Raw genomic sequence first — 25,895 nt, 5'->3', positions numbered from 1 at the left:
GTTTGCTCTCGAAACTCACGGTGTAGTTTGCCCTACAACTATCACAGGAGTACATTTTATATTTACACATACTGAGGAAATGCACTGCCCACCTAAACTTCAGGCATTTTAATACATCATTACACATATTTATATCTTATATCCATCTACATTTCCTTGTCTGTTTCAAATTTTTTATTACCTTTTTGGCCTGACTTCACCCTGCATTTCACTGCACATGCTGTATTTGCATTAGACAAATAAGAACTTTGATTTGATTTCGTTTGGTGCTGTCAGTCATCACCTCTTTAATAAAGTATGAGTACAATATTTCATTTTGAAGGCAAAGACTTTAAATAACACTGTATGTGTCTGCGTTAGAAATCTCTCTTTTATTAAAAAGCGTGAGGAAAAACAGCTGCACAGCACAGCAAGTCCCAAAAAATACTCAAAAATCTTCAGGAAAATGTCACTTTTATGTGCATTTACATAGACAAGTGAAGTATAATCATTGCTAACACAAAACCTTCTTTTGTAACTCAGTAACATCTAAATCCCTCTTTGTCACAAAGTTAGAGAAGTTCTATAAATAAAAGAGGAAATAAGTCGCTCAGGAAGCGCCGACACCAAACAACCTGCAGCAAATCTCAGATTAATTTGCCAAACGCAGCATCTGTCTGTGGCGCCGAAGTTGGATTTCAGCTCGGATTTGATGCACCTCACATGTTATGCTGAGGGTTCTGTTCGCTCTCAGTGCAAGATGCTAAACTGCAAGAGTGAGAGGGAGTGTGGTTCTACTGAGGCTGCAGCTTTGATTAAAAACAAAATTCTGGAGCGAGCAGATGGCGGCGTAGACTTTGCTTGCTTGTTTAAAAGTAGGCAGTCCACCCACCTTCCACATTTTTCACACTTTATGTTGTCGCAGGGAAAGCTGAAAAGGGGACAGACGACTGAAGGCCAAGAAAATGAGAAAACACACTCTCCATTGTTCCAGCGTGGACGGATACTTTCGAGCTGTGAGGTTGTTCTTGGCTATTTTGAAATGAAACTTGACCTTCGAACGCTGGTTTATGCTTGTTTCTTGTGTTGTGTTAGCGATGAGAAACACCACTAACTCGGAGCTACATAATGGTTTTGCCAGATGGAAAGTAAATTTGTTGATATTTAATGAGTCAGACCTGAATCATAATTTGTCTGGAGGTTCACTAACAACATAGTCGATAAGCACTCCGTGTGCAACCCCGTCTCCTCCTAAGTAAGAATATATCTTACTAATTTGTTTTTGTGGGAGAAACAGAACTGCTGCCTGATGTTTGTTTACTGCTGATGTTTTTTCCGATACAGAAGTGCAAATATTTTCCAGCCAGCCGTGGAGAGCTGGTCGAGGCGGATGCTGGGCGTGCAAAGAGCGAAGTTCAGAGCTCAGGCAAAAGGTTGTGACTGTGGCTGAAATCTGAAAAAGCAAACACGCCCTGCCTCCTGCTACAAGCTTGTTTTTGTTGACTTGTCACCTTGCTGCCGATGCAGAGGTGCACTCATCACTGCTGGGCGTGGCTACAGGTGCAGCAAAGCATTTGAAAACGCACAGGGAGCGTCCGAGAGCACGTGAGGCCGATGCAGATTTTGCACCCAGGAGAGGATTTGCAGCCTCGTATCTGAGTGAGTGATGTGACTTGTTTTACTCACATTCGCCGCACAAAGTTTCTGGAGTGTGGAGGAAAGAGTGAGAGCACACTGAAGATCAGTCCTGCTCTTAAAAACTGTCCCTGCACGCTCCGAAATCTCTCTCCCTCCAGTTCAGTTTGTGCTCCTTCAGCTTTGGCATTAAGGAAATGACGCAGATTTGTAAGCCTACCTGCCTCCACGCAAGTTGTTAAATTTGTTTACAAGCCGCATTGCTTCGCCCTCACACTGCTGCTGCCTGTTTATTGATCCTTGAGTGTGAGCTATTTCACCCAGCTGCGATACTGAAACTTTAATTTGATGTCTTGAATTTAAAGGAAGGCGGTTAAGGCTTTGGAGAGTCCAAGGCGGCTCACGCAGAGCAAGAAAAACATCTAAATCTAAAAACATGTCAGGGACGCTCTTCCTCTCCACAAAGCACACAAGTGAGGTCAGTCCAGGTAAGAGCTGGGTTCCTTTATTGATCCCAGTGTAAAATCTATACCAATCACAACAGACGGGATGCAGGTGAAGAGAAGCAGCCAAGTCAATGAAAAGGATTTCTAAGCTACAGGATAACAGGGATGTGGAGGAAGGGGCTGATGATCGATATGCGGGAGATGACCCTAATATTGTGCACATTCAACCACGGCCTGCGTTGAGGTCTGTTTTGTGGGCCAGCCAACAGAGATAAAAATATCCTCTGGAGTTGTCCTTTATGGAGAGAGTGATGGAGGTCCTCGCTGACGGTAAATCCAGCCCGCAATAAATGTAATTTCTAATTTTAAGAGCTCCATTAATTCTCGTCCAGCACCTCTGCCAGTAGTAGTTTTGATGGGGGTCACGGGGAGAGCTAACATTAATAACAACTGCCATATTACAACTGGATGTGGCTGGCGACAGTGTCCCGTTTGACAGCGTCCTCTCAGAAATGACATATGATGCCATTAGGCACCATTATAGGTCAAACCCCACACAAACACACCCGGGCTGGCGGGGAGCAACAGTAAATCACTCTAATCCAACCATGAGATGATGGCAGGTTGTTCCCACATGGCTGAGGGGACGTGGATTTGTGTCACAAGCTGAGCTGCAGTTTACCAGCTTGAGTCATGATGCACGCCGTGACAGAGCTCAGCTGTCACTCAGGAGGGCCCAGCCACAGAAATCAGCTGCTTTGTGCGCCTCCGAGAAGCACCGAGCGCACGCCTCGGTCGGCGTGGACGCCGCGGGATGCCCGGGGAGGGATCCGGCTGCTTGTGCCGGTGTGGTTCCTCCATCACACACAGAATCGAGACAGGCACGTTTTCACATCATGTTACGAAAGCGGAAAACAAAACAAACAAAACTGCAGTGTAAAATCTGACGAGCAGCCAGGGCTTATTTGCGCAGGATTATCTTTTTTTTTTTTTTTCTTTCTCTGCTCTCCGACAGATCGGGATGATCACCGCTGATGCTGCTCCCCTCCTGGTCCCTCAAGCAGAGATTTGACTCATCTCCCTCTCATCCTCTTCCAACCCTCAGTCCCACTGAGCCCGCCTGTCAATACAGAGGCACTAAATGCTGCTCAGACTGTCAGAGAGAAGCTGCAGCATGCCTTTCACACTTTACCCAGTCCCACTGCACAGCCTGCATGTGCACTAACCATCCCTCCACTGAGAGGAGAAATTTAAGGGAATGAGGTCCATCAGAGGGGTGTGCCGAGGGGAGGAGGAGGAGAGGGAGATTGACCAAACTCTGCAGAAGTTGTTCGCTCCTCTTGGTGGAGGGCAGCAAAGAAGAAAAAGACAGATAACAGGAGAAAATGAGAGCCGGAGAGGGACGCAGAGCGAGCTTACCTGCCCACGGCGCAGACACAGCAACTGATCTGAGGCTTTCGGCGACGCTCCGCTCACCTAAATCACTTCCATGACTCACGCAGAGGGAGGATAACCGGCTCTCAGGGAAAGTGGAGTAAACAGCGGCTGCAAAGGCAGGCAGGGCGCTCGCTCTCGCTGCAGCGCTGCTATCTCTCATCCTCATTTCTCCTCCTCTGTCTCTTTCTTTGCTTTGATCTCTCTCTCTCTCTCTCTCTCTCTCTCTCTCTCTCTCTCTATCCAGTGGTGCCCCCCTCTCTCTCCATCTCTGCCACCCCCACACTCTCCACCACAAGGTGTCACAAACAGAGTGTGTCTGCGCCCGCTGCCTCTTATTGGCTCTCACTTGTCTCTCTCTCTTCCTCTCTCTCTACCCCCTCCACCCTCCCCACCACCTCTCCCTCACTCTCTCGCTTTGGATTGTCTGTCTTAAAGAGGCAATGCATCACGCCACAGCTGCTCAGTTCAGAGTAAGTCCACACTTTTTAAAAAACGCTGGTTATGTGTGGGAAACAGCACATAAACAGCCTTTTCGTGCATTTTAAGACCTCAACACCAATCTGTTCCTCCTCCTCCTGAAACTCACAATTTAGTCGTTCTCGTACATCATGGGGTGATCATTGTGCAGACAGAGCTGCAGATCACTGACAAAACAAACATGAATTCAGTTTAATCACAGCATCTGCATGGAGCGATGAAACTGACGTTAGCTTAGCTGCGACAGAAAGCTGCTCTTAACTTTAAAGCCACAGAAACTCTAAAACTTGAGGCCGGCGTTTCCAGATTTACTCAATCTGGGGAAAGTTTTCCTACTTTTATTTTGTTTTTTGGGCATGAAAAACTCTTAAGGGATCAGTACACTTAAAAAAAAAAGTGCTCAGATCTGATGCTTCGGAAAAAGGTCAGAGGTGAGAACGTCGATGGGATTTCTTCACATTACTTCCATCAGTTTTTGTGTCTACAACTGATGCTCTTGACAGGAGACTGGTCAAAAGTGTCTCCCAGTATTCCCTGTTATCATGACCAGCGCCTCAGCTTTCCGCCCTACGCCCATGCCTGACCATCAGGAGCTGCTATAATCCCATGGAGCTCGTTTCAGGCATGCAGCGGCCTTAACTCCAACAGCCAGGAGAAAGAGGAGGAGGAAGATTTAACCCTGAAATGTATTAGCTCTTCAGGATTTCTAGAATTTCAGAAAGCTTTGAGGGAACGGCTGCTACGAATCGCACCAGTGGCAGCTATTAAGTATATTAAATTAAGTGCTCGAAACCTGATCCTCCATCATTTCTCCAACAACGTAAGGATTAAGAAGCTCTGCGATGAGAGAGGCACAAACATACAGGACACAAAAAAAGGCCTGGGATGTGTTTGTAGTTGAAGACATTTATCTAAAAATAAAGTATGTTTAAGATGCAGGAGTCTAAATAATAAATAACAGAAGTCAGAGGATGTGCAGACTGTGAATTTTGAGCGGATGCAGCCTTTAATGAACAGTTCAAACTGGGTCTGCGCCGAGAGAGGGCCAGGAGTCAAGTTGCCAATTTGCAATTATAATTAGCCTGCAAGCCCCTTCAAATGTAGATTACATATATTCTCCATGCTGCCATGTCCTCGTGTGATACTCGTCCTAATTCGCCATGAAAAACAGATTAATGGCAGAATGGCAGATGTGCTGGTGTCGAGAGCGTGAAGCGCCCTCCGTGTCGTCGTGTTTGTGTCTCTGCAGCTGCTTTAAAATGTGAGCGTCCTAAATCATTTAGATCACACCGTGTAACACCGCGCGTCAACACCGAGTCCCTGCTGTTACAATACTCCTGTAAGCATCACACTAATTCAAGTGCAGCAGCTTTCAAATGAACAGGAAATCGGAGAGGGATGCTGGAACATCTGCCCGGCTCTTACTGGGAACCAGAGTGTCTGTGCTGATCAGGAGCCGTGTTATCGTCCTTCTTGTTAGTTTTTATTTGTGGGCTTTGTTTACGGCTCTCTGTCTGCCCGTCTGTTTAACAGCCTCCAGAATGAACACTTAAACTTGGTTGAGATTTGGTGCACAGACTCCCCTGCTGCAGATCCACAGTTAGCTCTGTACCATTGCATGATCTGTTTTTTTTAGTCTTGAGATGCATTTCTGGCGTGCAGATCTTCATTGCAAATAAACCCTGGAGGACAGATAAACACACATCGTGAGCGCTGGATTATTGTACATCATTTTTGACTTCTCGCAGATGTTGGATATTTCAATGATTAATACTTGTTTTTCCAGTTGATGACTGAGCTCATGTTTTAACTGTTACTGCAGCGCCTTGTGTTTTTAGGTTTATTTCCTACCTTCTCAGCAGCCACTTGCTTCTATTAACTCGCAGCACTAACTATCAGTCACTTCTAGTCATCTTCTTGTTGCTAACTTTGACCCATTTGAAAACTGTATTTTACCACTGAACAGCTGAGTCACTGTCAGCAATGCATCACACTCATGGGCTGTTTCAAAATCAAACCTATAAGATAAATAAAAAGAAAATGCAGAAGCTGTGAAAAGCAGTGTGAACGTAGTTGTTTCCCACGTTAGAAATGATGCTGTTCAGCAGCTGGCGGCTCGAGTCTCACACGTCACGGACTTCTCGGAGACGTCACATGGAGAGTTTTTAGAACATCCCTTCAGGCGACCGCCACATAATTACTCTGCAATAATGTGTAGCTTTGACAACAAATACAGCTGGTGAATGTTCGCTGGGATGGATTATGCATCTAAAGCACATTTTGGTCACTGCTGGTTGGTTTTCATACAGCTGTGAAATGAGCTGAAACCTGCGTCTGCCTGGCAGAGATAAAAATCAATGGAGAAAGGTGTGTTCGGGAAAATGTTCGCAGTTAATGGGCTTAAAAGTGAAAACCTCTTCACGGCCCTTTAACGCATTATTAAACTGTAGGTTTTAACTGTGAACTGATATTTAGTCAGAACCTGTTTTAAAAACATGAGACTCATGAAAACAGTCATAGTCCTGTATTACATATGAGTACTGGACCACGTATGTTAAAACATATGAATAAAAAATGCATTTTTTCACACAAGCCTGAATGCTTTGAAGTGTGGTATCACTGTATTTTTACAGTTGTGTTTTATCACTTCATTGCTTTCTTTGCCAAATGGCTGCAGGCGAAAATTAGCCAGCTGGCTAACACGGGCCGGATTACAGAAACGAGCTTTGCAGTGCAACAGGTCTCTTTTTAAGATAAGTTAAGGTATAAGTAAGTGCTCTTATTTGGGCGGTGCTGCTTGGGACCAGGCACTGACACTGCAGCGGGAGTCAACATGGTGATTGCAGCGGGCGCCTGAAGCGGCTGTCAGTGCTGAGTCCACTCAAACAGAAAAGAGGCCGCGGCGCCCGGCAGACCCATCAGCGCCTCGGCTTTCCCCACACGCCTGATTAAAGGCATTATTTGCCGTAGTTTGTCTCGGGAACTTATCTGTTAATTCTAATTCCAACAATCTTCTCTTGGGAGCGACTTCATTACGTGCAAAAGCTCCTCGTCAGCTTCTCCGAGCGGCAAACAACCCGGAACCATTAGCAGCCGTGATGATGAGTGACAGTCAGCTGACTGTTGATACAACGAGGGAACGCAATTACACATCAGGGGCCTGGTGTGTACTTTAGATATTCATGTGTGCTTTGGAGACAAGCTAAGCTAATTCATGAATAGATGAATAAATCAATTAAAAATTGATGAGGCGATGCAAAGTCCTGCTCAAAGACATCTACGGGTGACTGGTCTCTTGGCGTTGCGCTGCGTGACCTTCTTCTCCCTGAAATATGAATATGGATTTCCTGCCTGAGAAATCAACAGCGAATGTGTCAGAACAAGTCTTAATTAACTGTTTTAAAAGTTCAAGTTGCTCTGAGAGCGTTTTAGGTCGACAGATGACACTTTAGACCGTCGCAAACAGAGGAGTGGGGGAGGAGGGCGAGGAGCGAGGAGGAGATTGAATTCTCTCAAGCCGTTTGACACAGCCTCGACTTGTCTCGCCGATAACGGATGCAAATTACTATTTCCTCCATCTGGAATGCATTAAACAGAAGATCTTATCATATTTAGCTGCCAAACAAAGTCAGAGCTATGACAACTGGGTGCATGTCGAGCCTCGCAGCCACAGAGAGGATGAGTAACAGCCACAGTTACAAACACGGTGACAAAGTCTAGTCTTGCTGTAATGTTTCCGTCTGATTCGCGTCATCGCTGACTGAATTTCAGAGTTTTTAAAGCTCCTTTTCAAAGCACTTCGCTCCCAGTTTGCCCTCCTTCCCTCACAGAAAAGCAGCCAGTGGTGGGAAGCAGCTAAGAGCATTTATTCATGTTCTCTGCTTCAATACGGTTTTGAGGTACTTGTATTTTATTTAAGCATTTCAGTTTCCTGCAGCTTTATACCTTTTACTCCACATTTATCTCACAGCTGGAGTCACTCGCTGCTCTTCAGTTAAACATAAGAAATCAACACATTGTTAAAGATTAAACCAGTGATTTCTAATCATTGCTGGCTTGTGTGACACCCCCCCCCCCACCAAAACTAATACCTGCTAAAGGTCTCTAAGAAATAAAACTCCTATACTTCATAATTCAGATTGAGACAGGTTATTAGAAAGAATATTTCGACAGAAAGTTCCAGAAATAAACACAGACGTGTGCAGCCGAGCTTAGCTTTCCTTCAGTCATCATCATCTCAGCACCGCTCAGACTTATCGTGTGATCTTCGGAGGGGCTCGACCACCAGTGAGAGCCACTGACTCAACTACAAAGCAGTTAAAACGAGCTCAACCTTGACCGGCCACAACAGTAAATTCGCTGCTTACACGCTGTTGCATCAGGATTCACGATCTACTACAGTAATATAAAGCAATACATCGCTTACACAGGCCAGTGTTTGGCAGAATGAGTACTTTCCCTTTTAATATTTGAAGTACATTTAGCAAATAATTATTGTGTAGTACTTGAGCAGGATTTACAATGCAGTATTTGTACTTTTTTTACAGCGTGGTTTGTTTAAGTAAAGCATGCGAGCGCTTCCTCCCCCTCTGAAAACAGCATTAATTCCTGATGCAATGAATGATTAATACAGGACCTTGAGGTATGCAATGGCAGCGATGATTGTGCGAGGTAAAAAAGTCAATACTTTCCCTCCGTCTCCTCCATATATCATCAGATTTCCAATCACAGAGGGAATGTAGTGGATCATAGCGGCAGCGTTGAGATTTTTCCTTCATCTCCGGCCGGCAGCACTTTACATCAGCAGCACGGCCGAATTTGAGCTCCATCCATTCGCTTGTCAGAAACTTTGAATTGGAATTGATCCCCCTTGCCGTAATTATTCATCCGTCTCGATTATTTATTGTTGTGACAATAGAGTTGGTGCGTCTGTGGAGGCTGTTTGGTTTGATTTTTGGGTGCAGAATTAGGATTCAGACAAAGGTGTGCACGGCCACCGAAACACTGAATACTGATCTGTCTGGAGCAACAGCTGGGGAGAAGTCAGCTGGTTAAGACTGCACACATATCAGTGATTTACTGTGTCTGGGTCTGCTTTTCCCCAAACTGATTCACAATGCACCAGGTTTTATTACATATTTAGTTAGTCGTCTTTGCAGCTGTCCCAGCTTGAATAAAACAAGGACGCGACAACTGAATTTTTAAGGCGACGTGTTTTTCATAGGGATGAACCCATACTGTGCTCACGTACCCGTCGTGTTAATCATGAAACGGCTCCGATGCAAAGGCACCGGAAACCACTTTACTGCAACATGGTGTTAAAATCCCATCAGCGGAGCAGGATAAGTGACAAAAGTAGAGCAGACTGTAAACTATGCTCTGCTAAACTGCTACCAGGATGGTTGAAAAGCAGCTCCTTTAAGAGGAAGTTTGATAAAAAATCTAAAGAAACAACACAGCGCTGAGTTTAAACAGTCTGCTAACGCTAGCAGCGGGAAACAACCGAGACAGCGAACGTGAGAGAAGACGTCAGGAGACAATGACGGCCAGCTGTCGTCACTCGTAGATAACATGTCGTCTTCTCGGCGTATCGGAACCCAGGTATGAGGTTTCCACGTGCTCCAGTGTTTTTGTATGTGTGTGTGCTGAGCATGTTAGAATAATGGAATTATTGAGTACACGTATGGGTATTCGATAACAGCGAGTACCTAAACGCAGGTATTCGTGGTGCATGCCTTGTGTCTGAGGTTCCTGGAGGAGACTTGTGGTTGCTCATGTGGGCGACGGGTGATTGACAGGTAACAAAATACAGCACTGATCATGAAAACACTCCCCGAAAAAAAAAATGATGAAAACACAAAGTCCAACCAAAACAGCGCATGTTTACTCTGATGGGTTATGTCACTGTGAGGAAGTACGAGTGGCTGCTTCTGAACGGAGGGTAACAAGCTTTAATATCTCGTGCTAAGAACGTAAAGGAGCGGTGTAATCGAAAAGGAACAAAAGTAAACAAGGACACGGCGTCTGGAGGTGAAGCATCCGACGGCTCAGCAGCACTGCAGAGGAGGAGGGCGAGGAGGAGGAGGAGGAGGAGGAGGAGGAGGAGGAGAAGTGAATGATGTCTGCAGACAAAACCACAGCAGGTATCCTAACCTATGAGCCTCCTCACTGTGAGCCCCTGACTGAATGAACGGGTGGATAAATGAATGAATGAGAATCTGAATGAGTTACTTGTTGGATGCGAGAGATGCTTCGGCATCCAAAACACACAGGGATGTTATTTTAAATGCTGGCAAAGCCGACTGCTTCCTCTTTCCAGCGTTAGCTAACAGGCTGCACTGACAGCCAAAGCTCTCGACTGCTGCCACAATAAAGGGAAACCGAGAGCACGGCTGGAAGTCTGTGAAGAGGGAAGTGAAGGGAAATTCAAGGAGGCAGGTTCGAAACCTTCAAAGTCACTCCCCACGTTCACCCTTTACGTTAATCTGAGGGAGGAATGTGCATGTTGAGCAGCCTTCAGCGATCACTCCCTCCATCCTCATCTCTCATGCACAAACTCAGTTTAATGAACAGTGTGAACGAGCCCATTTTCAGTCGTCGGGGAGATTCTTCTCACATCAGATCAGTCCGTAAGAAATGTTCTCCCGGTGCGACCGGGGCAGAATAGGCTTGAAAACACCTCAGATGACCCGCAGTAATGATCTGACTGACGATGGATGAATAACTGAATATCCAGCGAAACATTTCCATAAATCACGAGAGCAAATAAGGAACTGAAAGCGTCCCGAAGAACAGAACAACGCTGTGGCTCGTCTCATGTTCGCACGGAGCACACTGACGTAAAACACGTCTGAATGACAAACTGCCATCACTTTAACAGACATATGAAGCCCTCAGTGCTACATCCTCCATGTCTGAGAGAAGCATGTCTTCCTTCTGTCCACACTAAGGGGGAATTTTCACACCCTAAAATAATGCAACAGACTGGATGCTAATGTTAGCTGCCCACGACTCGGCCTGTGGGACTCCAGCGTCACGCTGCACTTTCACAGAGCGCTAAATTTATATCACATATTCATAATAAATACGAACATCCAGGAGGCTTTAATGCCATATTTACAAGTGACCATCACTTGTAAATATGGCATTACCATAACCCTAACCCTTAACAGCTCAGAGGACCTCACAGGGGACGTTAGCTGTGGCTAACAGCTGGAAATGCTGAAGTGCACGTATGCATGCAGTTCATGATTCTGTTTAAAAAAAAAAAAAAAAAAATCAATCTGCCAACCACTTTGTTTACACTAGAGTCACAAGATAAGTCTGAGGAGTTTGCGAGGAAATGACCAGGATGGGAAAGCAGAGAGAAAATGTTCTCCAAAGGAATACGTTGAATCTTCATGTGCTCATGTTCTCCAATCTTTGCTTTGCTCCCCTGTGAGTTAATGGATATTTTTACTAATCCAAGCCTCTAAAAACTGAAAATGAAACAGAAAAGCAGGGAAAGGTTAACAGAGCGGTGACGGTAGCTGCACGAAGACGCTGGTTACGGAGCCACCAGCTGAAAGTTTGAGTTTCTTCACTCTCGATCGTCTGATTTGATCTTTGAATCTGTAAAGATTTCTGCATATTCAGAGTGGAGTGGAGCGCTCTTGCTTCAGGGGCTAAAGCGGGTTAAGAACATTTCAAAGAATCTACTTTGTATTTACACGTCTGACTCCTCTCAGAACGCGGTGAGTTTAACGGCTGTTTGTATGTTTAATTATAGATCACTAACGCAACGTCTGATGTCTTAACAGCAGTCCTGAGCTCACCAGCTGGCGAAGCTGCTCCTCTCTGCTTCATTTATCTTTTCTCAAACGTTCAATCCCCACGAGTTGCTTTCAAAAGCAAAATCCAAAACACTAAAAAAAGCGTAAACTGACATTCAAACATCGTGAACATCTCCATCCTGATTAAAAGGTCGGGCAGAGCCCTGTAATTCAGGCTCCCGGTGATTTCCCCGTTATTTTTCATCACAGGTAATGAATAACAGTTCACTCAGTTACAATGCCCCCCCCCCCCCCCAAACTACTAATTGCTCTATTTTCCGACTGCCCGCACCATAATTACATGCTTGAAAGGCGTGAAGGGTATCCATTAATGTCAGCTTGTCGGTGTAAAAGGTGAATGCAGAGTTGCAGCGAGCCAAAGGGAAACTCTGTCGCCCAATCAGCTGTCGGAGCTCCTGCTGTGTTCCTGCGCCGTCCCCATAGAGACCAACTCTGAATATTTCATAACCGATCATTTGAAGGGTTGCGAGAGCTCCCAGTGTGACTAAATATTCAGTGAACTGCTACTCACATTTTTACCTGGTGGAAGAGGATGAAAGGCGGCGTGGAGACGTGAGCCGCTCGCCGTCACCTGGAGGCCAGAGCTGCCTCTCTGCGGACTCCCAGGGTCAGAGCTTCTGAAATCAGATCAATTATTCAGCAGTCAATCTAAAATATTATTAATGGATGTTAATAGCAGTGGTCAACATTATATGTAAGTCACTAAACACTGAGGGAGGGAGCCCGAGGTGAACTTGATATGCAGCAGGGTTTGCAGAGGATTGAAGATTTTCTTTGCTTTAACGCTGAAACGCGTTAATTAATGGATCAGCCGATCAGCTCAACATGAATTAATCATTCAAGTAATCCATCAAGCTTTGCTTCTGCTTCACATCAGGCACGCTGGACTGTCCTCATGATGAATCAAACAATATGAAGGCATCAGCTTGAGCTCAGGAACAGAGTTTGTCTGTCAAGGACGCTGTTTACCACAAACTTTACACCTGCAGGGTTTGTTAAGGGAGACTCGAACAAAAGACCAAAACCAAAAAAGAGCTCCATTATTGTCCAAAATCTAGCATCAGTCTTGCATGTTTGGACAGAGGTTGACATTCAGCAAAGCTTCCCGGCCGGACTTGAACCTGGATGTGTTGGATCAATGGTCACTTTTAACCCAGAGGCCAAAAAAAGGCTTAATGCAAAGGCTTCAAAATACTGAATCTGGAGCTCCTGACACGTTTTGAATTCCAAATAAAACACAGAATATAAAGCTAAGCACACATAACTAAGGCGTAGGTTTGGTTTTGGATCCAAATCAGTGGAGCAAATGACAAATTCTGATAAAATTGGCTATTGTGCTTTTCATAATAATGGTAGCAGAACAAAAAAAATAAAGAAAAATGTTATGTAAACCTCCATATTGTGACCCGTCTTAAAATAATTTCTGGTTGTGTTTACAGAGACCTGACGCTGACAGATGATGTCCTATTTGCTTCTTTACTACAGAGAGCGATGCTCTGATGTTTTACTCTGGGGTGATATTCAGTTAAAGCATGTTTTAGGAGAATATTAACAATAAATAAACTGACTTTTTAAAAAATATGACACACAGTGCGTAGATTGAGGTACCTCTTTTCAGCCCTGAGCAGCATCTGCAGGTTTTATTCAAGGCTGAGTAAAGACCCACAAACCTTCACTGTTCAGGTGAGGCAGCCTGTTTGTGACCTGGGAGGCAAAACCGAGGGCAAACCAGCACCACCAGTACTTCACAAACTGAAGGCCAGAACGGGTGGAGACTCCTTCAACCACAGCTTCTGTGAGGGTGAGGGCTGGAGCCTTGTGAGGTCGCTCAGAACCCTTCATCTTGTCTGTCAGGTGAGCAGATATCAATAAAGTCAGCAACAGCCTCTCACGTCACACCTGACCTGACCTGCTGTCAACGTCAGCTCTGACACGGATTCAAAGCTAACAGGCTTCTTTCTAACCCCCAGACTCCAGTTACTTCGGTTGGTCACGTGACTTTCATCCGCTTTTCCCCCGCGGCATCCGTCGCTCTGTAACCCTGACCGGGTACAGTGGACGAATACAAGCCAGCGCTGCTGTCTAGCTTTAAAGATAATTCATAATGCGTGAGAAGCATCCAGCTTGGTTCATTTCCACAGCATCTGACACTCCAGTCGTACTTGACTGCAGTGTAATAACCTTAATCAAATAGAAAAATATCATGTTGTCTCACCATAATGCCAGCCTTCTCTGTGTGGAGTGAGTCATTTGAGGCTTTCCTCACCAAGTGAAAAGATGACAAACTCAAACTGGCTGCTGATGAATTTCAGCTCACGATGTCCTGCGCCGGCAGACTTTTCTTCATTATTGTGCATTATGGAGAGTTACACCTCTAGCTTAGTATGTTTCAGCCTTTTTATTACAAACCACACACTCTTGGCACCATTTTTCTAAAGCATGTTTGTGTTTTCAGCCTTGTTTTTCTTCTTTCCAGCAGCCACTGGCTTCCATTCATCTATGTGTGATTGCTGTGAACTTCTGCTGTTAATTATAATCATGCAGTATATTATAATTACGTTCTACTCTCAATCAAATCAGCCTACACTTTCAAAATCAATACCATGCTACAGCAGTGTGCTCTTATCACGCTGTCACTGTGTTGACTGCAGTGGCTTACTGGACTCAGGCTCACAGACGTCACACACACATAAGGCTCTTCATTTTTACCAAATGATTTGGATAAAAGCTCACTGACACCTGGATTCCCCCACAACCGAAAACTGCTTCCTGATCAGTGCAGGTTGCAGCAAACCGAGGCATCAAAAAGACTCAACAAAAACAATTATTCTTGGTGAGACGAGCAAAGTGTCCATCGATGTCAAGTAAAATAGCATTTTCTTGTTCTTTGCAATCAAAAAAAACACATGAAAGAATCCTACTATCAGAATTTAAAGGGTAAGGCTGACAGACACCACATGAAGACAAAAACACCATCAATGCATTCGTCTGCCTGTTTCTGACTTCTCTACCCTGCTTCACTCGAGCCAAATCACTCCAACTGAGGGCCTAAATCCTTCAAAATGGGTCACAATTATACAGTTTCATTTTCTGAAAAAGGCTGAATAATTTACTGTAACAGCTGGACCCGCTAGTTCTCAGCAAAACCTACTCAAACGGGAATAAACAGTGCATTTGCTGAGGACGACTTGCAGCCGCAGCATTTCCAGCAGCGGTGCCACATGTAATCCAGTGCAACACTGATGTGTTTTTAGTAGATTTTGGACAATAATGGAGCTCTGTGGCACACAGGAGTACCTTATAATAGGCTGTGCACACAGACAATAGTCGGTGAGTATCACTAAACACACCCTCCAGGTGTAAAATCTGTGGTAAATTGGCTGCCAGAAAAACCTTCTGGTAGGTCAGGTGGAGGCAGCAGAAATCACGTGACTGTCCGGTGATGTAAACAGCTGCAGAGAAGTGCAGCAGAAGGCGTGAAGCTGCAGGCTACGTGGCGTTTGGGAGACGGCGATAAGGGTTTGTTAAAAAGGTTTGAGCATTGGTCCACACAGAGGACGTTTCACCTCAGGCCGGCGTGCTCGCGGAGCTCTGCTCTGATCAGAGCTCGAGGGTCCTCCAGAGGCTTTTCACCGACATACGCCAACCCATCTGCCCACGGTGTGCTCCAGGAACAAAGCATTTGGCTCAACCTCTTATCTGGTAATCAATGTGAAGAGACCACTCAACATAATTGATATAGGATGTGATGGTGTGGTTTTTTTTTTCCTTTTCTTGCCTCAAGCACACATACACCAAAGCTGAAGCACCCAGCTAAGTGGAGACAGAAGAGGAGGGCGTTGTTGTAGAGGATAAGTTTTCATTTGCATATGAATAACAGCCGATAATGAATTCCTCCTACTTGTTATTGTTCCAAGTGAAGCAGTACATGTGTTCCCTCTTAAATGAAGTCATAATGAACAGTGAGGCGCTCGCTGCCATTGTTTGAGATGCATCACCGCTGTATTACATTAAGGACAGATTTTACTCTTCCTGAGTGAACGCACTGTAAAACATTAAGGCCTATTGTAACACTTCTTCATCCACTAAAGGATCATAGCTGTGTACGGCACTGACGATAATGAATATTTTATGTACATTGTCCACATTTAAAATGCCAAATAAGACGAGGAGCAGACACACTGTAAACAAAAAGCCACCTCTGTAAAGGAAAGTTGGTCGCAGACGGTGAAATCGCCGACGCTGAGCTGAGAGCGAGCAGATCTCCCAGCGGCTTCGACTCGCTCGTCGGAGGGAGTCAAACACAGCAGAGCAGTGATGGACGTGGCCTCTGTCTCACCGGCTTTCCTCCACTTGCTCCTTCTATGAATTATGGATGAAAAAACCGTCGTGGAGAGGAAAAAAAAACCCTTTCAGCACACAAGTGCTGCGTCGTTTTTACCACATTTCCACAGTGTACAGGCCTCAGCGTGGCCTAAACTAAGTGCTCGTCTAATAGTCTCAAGGTATCTGAAACCAGCACAATGAGAGACTGTGACCAGCAATTTTTTACTAAACACACAATCCAGCAATCCTACGCCTTAAAGCAGCGACCGACCAGGTGTGTGGAGGTGAGATGCATCACTTTTGGATCTAGGCCTTCACCCGGAGCATCATTTTCCTCTTACGTATGATTCGTCTCTTGTCTGTGTTTTGGCCTGTGGTTGAGCTCGGCCCTTTGGAACAGCTCAGAACACCTTTGGCCTTCAGATCAAACCTTCTTGCATTACTTGCACAGACTGGACCGCCTGTGCAGTCATTCAGCGTAGCATCATAAGCTCGTCTGCCCTCTGAACTCATCAGGAACTCCACTTCTTCCTGCCTTTTCCTTCCCTTTCCTTGCTTTCCTTGAGCAATGAATCAAGAAAGGAATACGTGCTGGTGAGGTTTGGTAAAACCTCGACCCCCACGCATCAAAATGACCGTTTAAGGTCAGACGATGTGGTGACGTGGACCTGAATGATCACCTGGAACTGGACGGATGACTGGCTGAAAGGTGTGGAAATGCGCTGCATGACCGCATCACATCTCTGCCCAAACAGACCGCTCGGCGGCAGCTTCTCGTGAGGGTCGACTCGGCTGGCACGCCGAAAAGCCAGTGCATCAAAAGTTCACGTACCTCTGGTTCGACACTGTGACCGCTGAGACGTAAAGAAGCATTAAACGATTTATGTGAGCGCGCCGCCCCCTCCCCTCCACACACGGCCCTCCCACACATTATGAGCCAATGTCACCTCTCCTCCACTCAGAGCGGCCGTCCGCACTGATGCTGTGATGAGCCGCTCTTTGTTTGGCTACAGGCCGTCTCAGATGACACACGATGCTGTCACTCATGGCAGCGGCCCCTGCTGGCGCTGAATCACCATCCGAGCGTCTCACCGCTCCACGTGTGATCAAAGGCAAGTTCTCAAACAATTTCAGCGTTATCTCTGGTGTAAAATGTCCTCATCCTGGGTTTATTCCTCCTTTCTGAGCCCAGACCGTGCTCTTATTTACACCGACGTCTTGTGAGGTTAACTGTGGGGGAGGATGTGCTACACACTATTCATCTGCCAGCACCCACATCCACGATCTTTAAGTGCTGCTGGCCGCTTTGCCGGAGCAGTCGGGGGCTAAGTGCCGTGCTCAAGGGCGCATACGTCATAGTTTCTGACGCTCAACCCGACGCACAACAGCTGCACAGTCCAGAGTGTATGTGTTCGATGAAAAGCTGTAAACATGTTTTCTGGCTTCTATATAATTAAAGTCATCAAAGCGCCTCTGGAAGGACTGAAGTGTACCTGTCATTGCATGAACACCTGTGTGGTAAATAGCTAAACAGTCTGAAAGGTAAGGCTGCATCAAGGTGTTTGCTCAAAGCTTAGATGCTCTATTCATATCCATACACGCATCAAGTCAGACCTTGGTGTCTTTTCCTGTTTCACTGTGTACAGAGAATCTAAAGTCAAAGGCCCGCTTACACGTTTTCATTTGATAAAAGGAGAAAAATCTTTTACAGTGAAGCCGCCTGAGCAGAGGTCAAAGGTCAGAATATAACCTGAGAGCGACGAATGAACGACACCGAACAGAAGCAGCATCGGAGTTAAAAGTTAGACCAGTTTAGGTCAAGGCGTGATCAGTGGGCGCAGACTGGCTCTCCTGAGGACTGCAGTGGTGCGTATGGCGTGCTGTCCGACCAATCAGAAGCTTTTGCATCCACATGACCTCACGCAAAGGCTCGGAGACAAGGCGGCCATGTTGCTGCTGCTGCTGCTGCTGCTGGTCTAGACTTAAATTTCTAATCTTTTATAGTTGTTTCAAATGTTTGTTTTACAAGAGATTTTAAAGAACATTACTAAGAGTGGATTTAAAAACCAAAGCAGGAAAACTAAATTATAAGAGACATTTGACCGGCCCACTAGCCAACGTGTTCAAGTGTCCTCAAGCAAAGAAGTGACGCCACCAGCTGGTCCTCCTGGTGAACGCCGACGTCTTCCATCGTCTCAAACGGACTGAATTTGTTCTGTCCAGATGTCCTAACAGGCAGGCAGTTGATGGCTGTTGCCCTCCTCAACATGCCTGGAGTCGTGGTATTTCAGTGGAAGGACACTCCTGGTCTGCTGCGGCGGCTCGGCGTCCTTGAGAGCTCGACTGTGCAATGAAGCAACAAAGTGCTTTATTAGACGTCCTCTGATAGATCTGGTCTGAGGTAGAGTTCTTGTCCCCGGTAAGAGGAATGATGGTTGGCTGCGGCTCAAGAGGGAGGGTCCACGGGGGTATCTATCACCAGGGGTGACTGGGTGTCAAATAAAAAAGCAGCGCTGGGTAATTTTACAGGATGAAAGTCAATACAGTCGATACAGACAATCATCTGAGGGACGCCTCTCGCCTCTCCTCCACATCCTCACAGCGAGCGCGCTGATAAGACAAACTTCAGTCCAGTTAGAGGGAATAGTTCGATTTTTAAATCAGTTTTTGTGCAGGAAAACAGTCACGTTTTTGTGTTTGGCAAAGATATTTACCTGAAAGGTCAATAAAGTCAATAAACACACATTTAAAAAAAAGAAATGAGGCCAGAAACAGACTGAGACCTCATCAAAACCTGACCTGAACCTGTCTGAAAGAGCAGAGTCCTTTTGAAACTGACCTGACTCCCTGGACTCTCTGCCGCCTGCACAGCTGTTTCCCCCTGCTTCCTGTCTTTATGCTAAGCTAAGCTAACCGGCTGCAGGCTGCAGTTTCATATTCAGTGGAAAAGTGTAACAGTGGCATCAAACCTCTCATCCAACTCAGCAAGAAGGCGAAGAAGCAGATTTCCGCGAACTGTCAAAACTAGATTTCTCTGAATGGCAGCTAACGATGTGAATTATTGTAATCGAGTAAATTCTCTCCCATGTGGTGCTGGAACTGATTTTCATCATTGATGACTATGAGGAGTATCTTACCGATTAACTGATTAATCATTTGGCCCATAAATTTTCCGAAAAAAGTGTAAAAAAAAAACCCAGCAAATTTCTCACAATCAGGATTTCATAAAACATTTTTGGGTTTAGCTAACGGATGTTTTCATTAATCCAACTGCTGATTAGTTTCTTGATTATTTACCAGAGTTTACAGGAGCCAAAGCTTTTGCTTCTTCATGTGGTTTTCATGTCATTTCAGAAGCCAAAGACGTTCAGTTTACTGTCATAAAGCTGGAACAAAGACTGACTCACAACTAATTACCAAAATACTTGCTGATGAACGTTCTGTCGATCCAATGATCGGCTAATTGTTTTAGCTACAGATCCAAACCACTTTAAATTCACTCTATGATTTATACTTTATGACCTCTGACAGGCTGAAAAGCACAATTTAATCCTTTGAATTACGTCACTAAAACACAATAATGCAGAACATTCTTCACATTTCAGTGACGTGCTGTCAGGAAACTCTAAATTCGGCCGTTATCGCAGCCAAACGCCCGGCGCTGGTTTGAGTTTCCCCCTCGGAGATGACGGGGATAAGAAGCCCAGACTTACTTTCATGTTTCCAATTTTGAGTGGGCAAAACAGGAAGGGAAAAGGGAGCAAAGCAGCCTTTGATTTATATTCAAATGAGAAGTATACAAGGGAAATTGGATTTCTCTTTCATTTCAGAGAATGAATTTCCTGGTGGCAGATCGTATTGTATCATCTCGTGGCGTTAATATCCCGCTCTGAGCATCAGGAGCTCCTCTTCATCACAAAGACTTGGAGGAACTTATAGACCTCCTCGCCACAGAACGCAGCGACAATTTCCATTTCTGTTCCAACGTTCAAACAATACCCCTAAGGCCGTTTAAGACGTTTTTCAGCCGTTTTAATTTACACATGAAAGGCAATAACATATCAAAGGAGCTCTGCTTTAAATTCAAAGAAAACTTGTCTCTGCTTGTGTCCCTTATGTCAACGGATCCAGCTAATTCTGCACCTCAAAGCGAGCCAGCCGGAGGACCATCCTAGGTGTAATTGAGTTCAGCGTATTTATACACTGATGAAAAATTCAACAACGTACACAGCCACTCTAATCAGACTGCAATGCCTCATGGGAGAAAACACTATCCAGCGCTGAATCCAGAGAGGAGACACTCTCCATTAGCAGGAAGCCCTTCCTTTTGATGCCTTTAACGGCTAATTCTGATTCGTTTGATACACGCGTGTTGTAGTCACTGAGCGACTCAGCCGGACTCGTCTGCTGTCGTCACAAACAGACGCTTTGACGAGTGGCCAAACCCACCAAAGCAGAAGCAATAAGTTCTATGCATCAGAACGACAGGATTAAAACCTTGTTAAACATGGATTTGTGCTCCAGCTGATGACATGACTGCTGGTTTTCATGCTAATGTTCTCACAGTAATCTTCAATCGCTGCAGCTCTAAACAAAGCAGAGCGACACTTCACGGACAGGTTCAGGCTACAGTGAGCTGGTTAGGGCTGGGGGGGGGCACAGAAAAAACATTTTTGCATGACTTTGGACTTTAAAACCTTAAAATGTGTGTCAAAACGCCACAGACACTTTCTCTGGCGCCACCTAGTGTCCGTACACAAGCCTGCAGTGAAACACCGCTGCAAATAATGACAATTTTTCCCTTTTTTTGTCTAGTTTTTTTTATTGCCACACTGAAAACGGACCAGTGATTAGGTAGCTAAAGTGTTCCTTCAACCCAAGTAGGGAAAAAAAAAATATCTCAGTTAGCTTTAGTGATATAAAGTCATGCAAACAGCTTTGATTTCATTTGCACAAGTTTTAAAAAGTCCAGCTCTGACGTTTCTGCTGCCACCAAATCTAATAATATGAATGAAGCATTGAAAAGTTCATTAACAGTTCAGTGTTCCAGACACAACGTCCCCCTCACTTCTCTATAATCAATAGTCTGTATTACTGCTGAAAGGTGTTTAATGGGTTATCCCGAGAAACAGGGACATGCTGTTGATTAATGTGACTCTTCATCGCTTTAAGCATCACAAATAAAACCGAACTGTGGCAGCAGAAATTTCATAGACAGATTTGTCAAAACTTGGACAAATAAAACCCAAACTATCGACACAGACGGCACCTCCAGAGGTTTTTCTTTTTATCACTCGGGTGAACTGACCTTTTGAGACTAAAGAGCCAAACGTCTGATGCAGAAGCAAAGATTCAGAGAAGTTAACGTGATCACTGTCCTCAAAGAGACCAAAGATACGGCCGTTTCTAAAGTGCCACTTATTATTCAGGAGCTTGCGAATCTTTGGTGTGTGTGATGTTTGGCGATCACTGTGACGAGCGGAGTTGACGCTGCGGCGCAGAGATCGGACAGCTCGTTCGGTCAGAGACGACTTTTCTGTCCACATCTGCAAACATTTTCTGTGCCGATCTTCTGAAAAACTGAAGCATCAGTGTCTCTGTTCAGTCCTTTGTTTCACTTTATTTGCTCTTTTGCATGCAAACAGGTTTGGCACAGCTGCTAGAGCAAACTCATCCAAATAAATTAAAGTTCTCTCATCACAAAACTGAAGTCCACAAGTTCATGAGGAAAATCGAGGCCGTCTTCTGTCCACAAAGACGTTTCTCATTTAGTTCCAATGGGCAGTGAATCCATTCACTTTTCATAATCCAATGGCAACAATCCTTCATCCTCTCCGTGAGCCTCTTCATCATAATGTTCCGAAATGATACACTGACAGTGTTCAAACAGTTAAAAGCTGTCGATCTGCATGCAAGCAGTTCGTGGAAGGGATCTCCAGGCAGTGAGCGAGGCATATGGCGTGGGAGCGGGATGAATGCCACAACCACGAGCACATATCTGTAATGTGCAAGATGGCTGGCTCTTGAGCTGCTTTGATATTTTGGGGGGTGTGCACAAACCTCCAGAGCGGCAGGATTGTGAGACACTTTTTAAGTCGCTCGCAGCTGTTTGAGTCTCTAAAACCTGCGACACATCTGCAGGACAAGTTCTGGAGCATATGGAGTTCATTCTGACTCAGTCGAAAGAGTTTGTCCCTCCCCTGCCTTTAGATTAGTAAGACAGGCCCGTCCCGGGAAGATTGCCAGTTTGATTCCCAGCAGCAAAAGAATAAGAAATAATGTCCAGGGCCTCTGCTGCTGGGGTACATTCGATGGCAGCACTTCATAAGCTGGCAGGTGCTGCGGTAGAGCTGCTCAGCGGCCCGTAGCAGAAGGCTGTGGTTAAACTCAGGTATGAATGTGTGAGAGCTGAGAGGTGCTGTGCAGTAAGTACAATGCTTCTGATTAAGAGCATGAGTGTTCAGTAAGACTCCCTGCATTAATTATTACACTTAGTAATTAATTAATTAAAAGGATAAAAGAAGTGATCGTGACCCGGAGACCTGACGAGAGCGGTCTCACACATTTAAACCTCTGCTACGAAAACAAAACTTTAACGGGTTAAGACTGTTTGTACCCACACAGACTGAGTATCCCTCCAGCTGGACAGACCTGCACTTCATCCTGGACAGAGGACTGGATGGAGACTCAGGTAAGAAGCAGCAGCTGTGTTGGCTTAATGGAGGCTACTTGGTGGCAGAATCCCCATCAGGCCTCATGCTGAAGGGCTCGAGGCGCTCGCTCTCGGGCAGCATGTTGTTGAGGCGCTCCATCAGCGGCACCGTCTGGTCGATGCCCATCTGGATGCGTCTCAGGATCATGGACATCTCGTTGACTTTCTGGATCTGCTCAGCGTACTTGGCGTAGCGTTTCTGGCGCTCCTGCATTATGCTGAATAGCGTTTCCACTGACAAGTCCATCTGGAAAGAAAGAGGCAGTTGAGACACAGTGTTTGACTTTTGGTGACACTTTGAATCATCTCAAAGTAAAACAGAGAAAAACAGCTTGGAAAACTGCTTCAGCACTAATACATGAATATCATTTAAAACAGTAAAACATATATAAAATATGAAGCACATTTTAGTGAGACTGACACATAAAACAATTGGGACAAAACCAACTGCCTCATCCCAGATTCAACCGTCTTTATTAAGTAAACAGAAACAGAAAAATTCTTTTCACATGTTAGAAAAATTAAGCCACGAAAACTTCATGAAGTCTCGCACATCTGTCAGCTTTTTTTGGCTTTTGGAACATGGCTGCAACTGTATATTACTTTGATCACTGATCATCCTCTTAGTGACTTTTCTCAATTAGTCGATCGTTTAGTCAGCACAATGTAAAGCAAAACTGAAACATATAAAATTTACAGTGATACAACAGAGAGAACATCCTCAACCTCTGACATCTGAGAACTGAAACCAACACGTTTGGTGTTTTTGTGGCACTTTATTGGCTGCGAAAATAACATGTTGTGCACTGATTTTCGAATCAATCGACTAATCGCTTCAGCAGCACTTCATCTGACGTTGCTTCCCTGCTGCTGCTGACAAACATTTGCTGATATCGGTGGTTGAACACAATATTTGATATGGTTGTTTTAGGACCGTGTGGTAAACGTCTCATGCACACTACGGTATTTTTACCTCTTTGATCCTCTTGACCAGCGCGTTCTGGTCGAAGGCCACGGCCTCGGCACACTGGTGCAGGTGGTCCTGGTATCGGATGCAGAGCTGCAGAACCTGGGCAGCATCCAGTCTTTCCAGACACACACTGCTGGGTGACGTCTGGCCGCTCAGCACTCCTGTGGAGAGTGAAGAGCGAGTGACTTACACGGACATGCTGGAACAGAGTAACACTTGACAACAGCGTAACACTTGGTAATTATTGTAATTAGCTTTGCACAAGATCTGACAGAACTACCCTCCTGCTATTTCAGAAGTGCGCCTACACAGGAAACTTGGCTCATTATCCACTTTCCAATACAGCGTTAATGGGTTGCAGCGATTAGCCTGAGTGCACAGAATTTCAAAATGGTTGAAAACAGATGAAAGTCTCAGTATCTTCATGCGGAAACTGAAATAGTAGTGGTCAAATAAAATATCTGCACAATGTACTGATTCCTCTGAATAAATCTAATTTAACAGAGCAACACGTCAATCTCAAAAAATGGTATGTCAACACTTCAAAACACTGGGAACTGATTTTTCATTTCTTGGAGGCTATCAGAGCAGTGTGCGGATATTTTGTCAGACGTCTGCTTTTACTTTGTGTGTGTTTAATCTTAGACTTGTGAAAGTTGATTCTGGGTGTGTGCTGTCTACACTGTGTGATCAGTGTTGGTGATTTTACATTTTATTAATACACTCAGCTCGATGTAGCCACTGTCTGTCTTCATTAATGGTTTCTTAAATATCCAGTCAAAATCCACGTCAGCAGCTGAGACACATAAGAATTACCCTTCAAAAGCGGCTGAAAGGTGGGTATTTCTTGAAGCTTGATGACATCTGGGTCATTGTGGATGTTTCGCATTGACTGGGTCCCCTGGGCCACAACCACAATATCATCCATTTTTGCCTTCTGCTTGGCTGGAGAAGGCACCACTGCAAAAAATAAACCATTACCATGAAATCAACAGACCTCATAACACAAAGGCATCACATCATGATGTGTTTAGAAACGTTTCAAGATTACATTCAGTAAACACTTTACAGTGAATCCAGCTACACTTTCTCCAATGACGCACATAACATTTGGCATATGACAAGTACATTAACTCAAGTACTGGAGTTAAGATTAGAGGAAATTCCATTGTACATTACTGAATAAATACTTCAACTCCACTGCATTTCAGAGAGACTCTACGTCTTTAAAAAGCTCATGTTGATAGATAACTAATAGTGATACGCCGATCATTGTTAACACTTCTGCTCTTATGTCACTTGACTGCAGGACTTGTACTTCAGTATTTTTACACTTTGGTCTGTTACTTATAGTGAAGGATATGAGTACTTCCTTCCCCACCGTATCTGAAAATGTTGGTACTTAACATACAAATGGCAACTGCAACACAAAATTCTAACTTTATTTTGGTTTACGTTTATGAAAACTCATTTTAAAAAAATATATAAAACTAATTGGTTCACATGAGTACGCAGTCTTACTCACCCGATGAGCTGTAATCGGAGTGTTTGTGCTCCGCATCTCCACTCTGTTCGGCTCCCATGGTGCTAACGGTCGGTTAGCTAGCTACCGGTTAGCTTTTGTCAACGCTTCCAGAAACTGCAGCCATAGAAATTAAAGAACGGATAGACCGTCCGCGGAGTCTTCATATGACTTCAAAACACACCAAAGCTGACAACCACACAACCATGTCCTCGAGAGGGGGGTTGAAAATTTGTGTTAGCGTTCTGCAATGTCACTGAGTAAAGGCTAACGTTAGCTAACTAAGCTAGCAACGTCTCAAAATGTCCGTGCTTGATTAGCCAACTGGCTACCAGACGTTCCTTTCAAGCTAAGTCCGGATTCCTACCTTGATAGTAAGTGATACCGAGCATCGTTTGAGGAGTTAACGTGCTGTAACATCGACATGAGATGCTAACTGAATGACTCGATACCGCGACTTGACTTCATTGAGGCAGCACTTCCGTAAATACTGATCACGGGGTTGTTTGTGACTGCCCAATGAGCTCGTTACCGCCCCCTACTGCTACCAGGTCTAATA

At 44.9% G+C, this 25,895-nt stretch overlaps 2 protein-coding genes across 5 annotated transcripts in view; both read right to left on the bottom strand.

Annotated features, from left to right (window-relative positions):
* LOC143322633 (alpha-1,3-mannosyl-glycoprotein 4-beta-N-acetylglucosaminyltransferase C-like) overlaps positions 1-12,423 on the bottom strand; it is a 42,398-nt gene extending 29,975 nt beyond the window's left edge. The window contains exon 1 of one of the 4 annotated variants that reach the window (XM_076733945.1): positions 12,318-12,423. In XM_076733945.1, coding sequence (XP_076590060.1) covers positions 12,318-12,319 — 2 coding nt within the window. In that variant the 5' untranslated portion in view covers positions 12,320-12,423. Of the gene's footprint in view, positions 1-3,479; positions 3,887-12,317 lie in introns of those variants that run through there. The other 3 variants (XM_076733948.1, XM_076733946.1, XM_076733947.1) reach the window with 3 other exon arrangements.
* An 8,535-nt stretch (positions 12,424-20,958) lies between these two features.
* Positions 20,959-25,828, bottom strand: borcs5 (BLOC-1 related complex subunit 5). The gene is made up of 4 exons (XM_076734002.1): positions 25,340-25,828; positions 24,631-24,774; positions 23,818-23,975; positions 20,959-23,091 (listed from the first exon to the last, which is right to left on the bottom strand). Exons 1-4 carry the CDS (start codon positions 25,395-25,397, stop codon positions 22,858-22,860), a joined length of 594 nt encoding a protein of 197 aa, XP_076590117.1. The 5' UTR covers positions 25,398-25,828; the 3' UTR covers positions 20,959-22,857.
* Positions 25,829-25,895: the final 67 nt, after the last annotated feature.

The sequence above is a fragment of the Chaetodon auriga genome, chromosome 6, assembly GCF_051107435.1.
Source record: "Chaetodon auriga isolate fChaAug3 chromosome 6, fChaAug3.hap1, whole genome shotgun sequence".
In the NCBI taxonomy this organism is placed as follows: domain Eukaryota; kingdom Metazoa; phylum Chordata; class Actinopteri; order Chaetodontiformes; family Chaetodontidae; genus Chaetodon; species Chaetodon auriga.
This window is presented reverse-complemented; position numbering and strand designations above follow the sequence as displayed.

Excerpts from the sequence above, each read along its gene's own strand:
- borcs5 (XM_076734002.1), bottom strand. The coding sequence starts at position 25,397 with ATGGGAGCCGAACAGAGTGGAGATGCGGAGCACAAACACTCCGATTAC. Across the intron at positions 24,775-25,339 it reads CTCCGATTACAGCTCATCGG|TGGTGCCTTCTCCAGCCAAG; the intron begins GTGAGTAAGACT and ends TATTTTTTGCAG. Across the intron at positions 23,976-24,630 it reads CTTTCAGCCGCTTTTGAAGG|GAGTGCTGAGCGGCCAGACG; the intron begins GTAATTCTTATG and ends CACTCTCCACAG.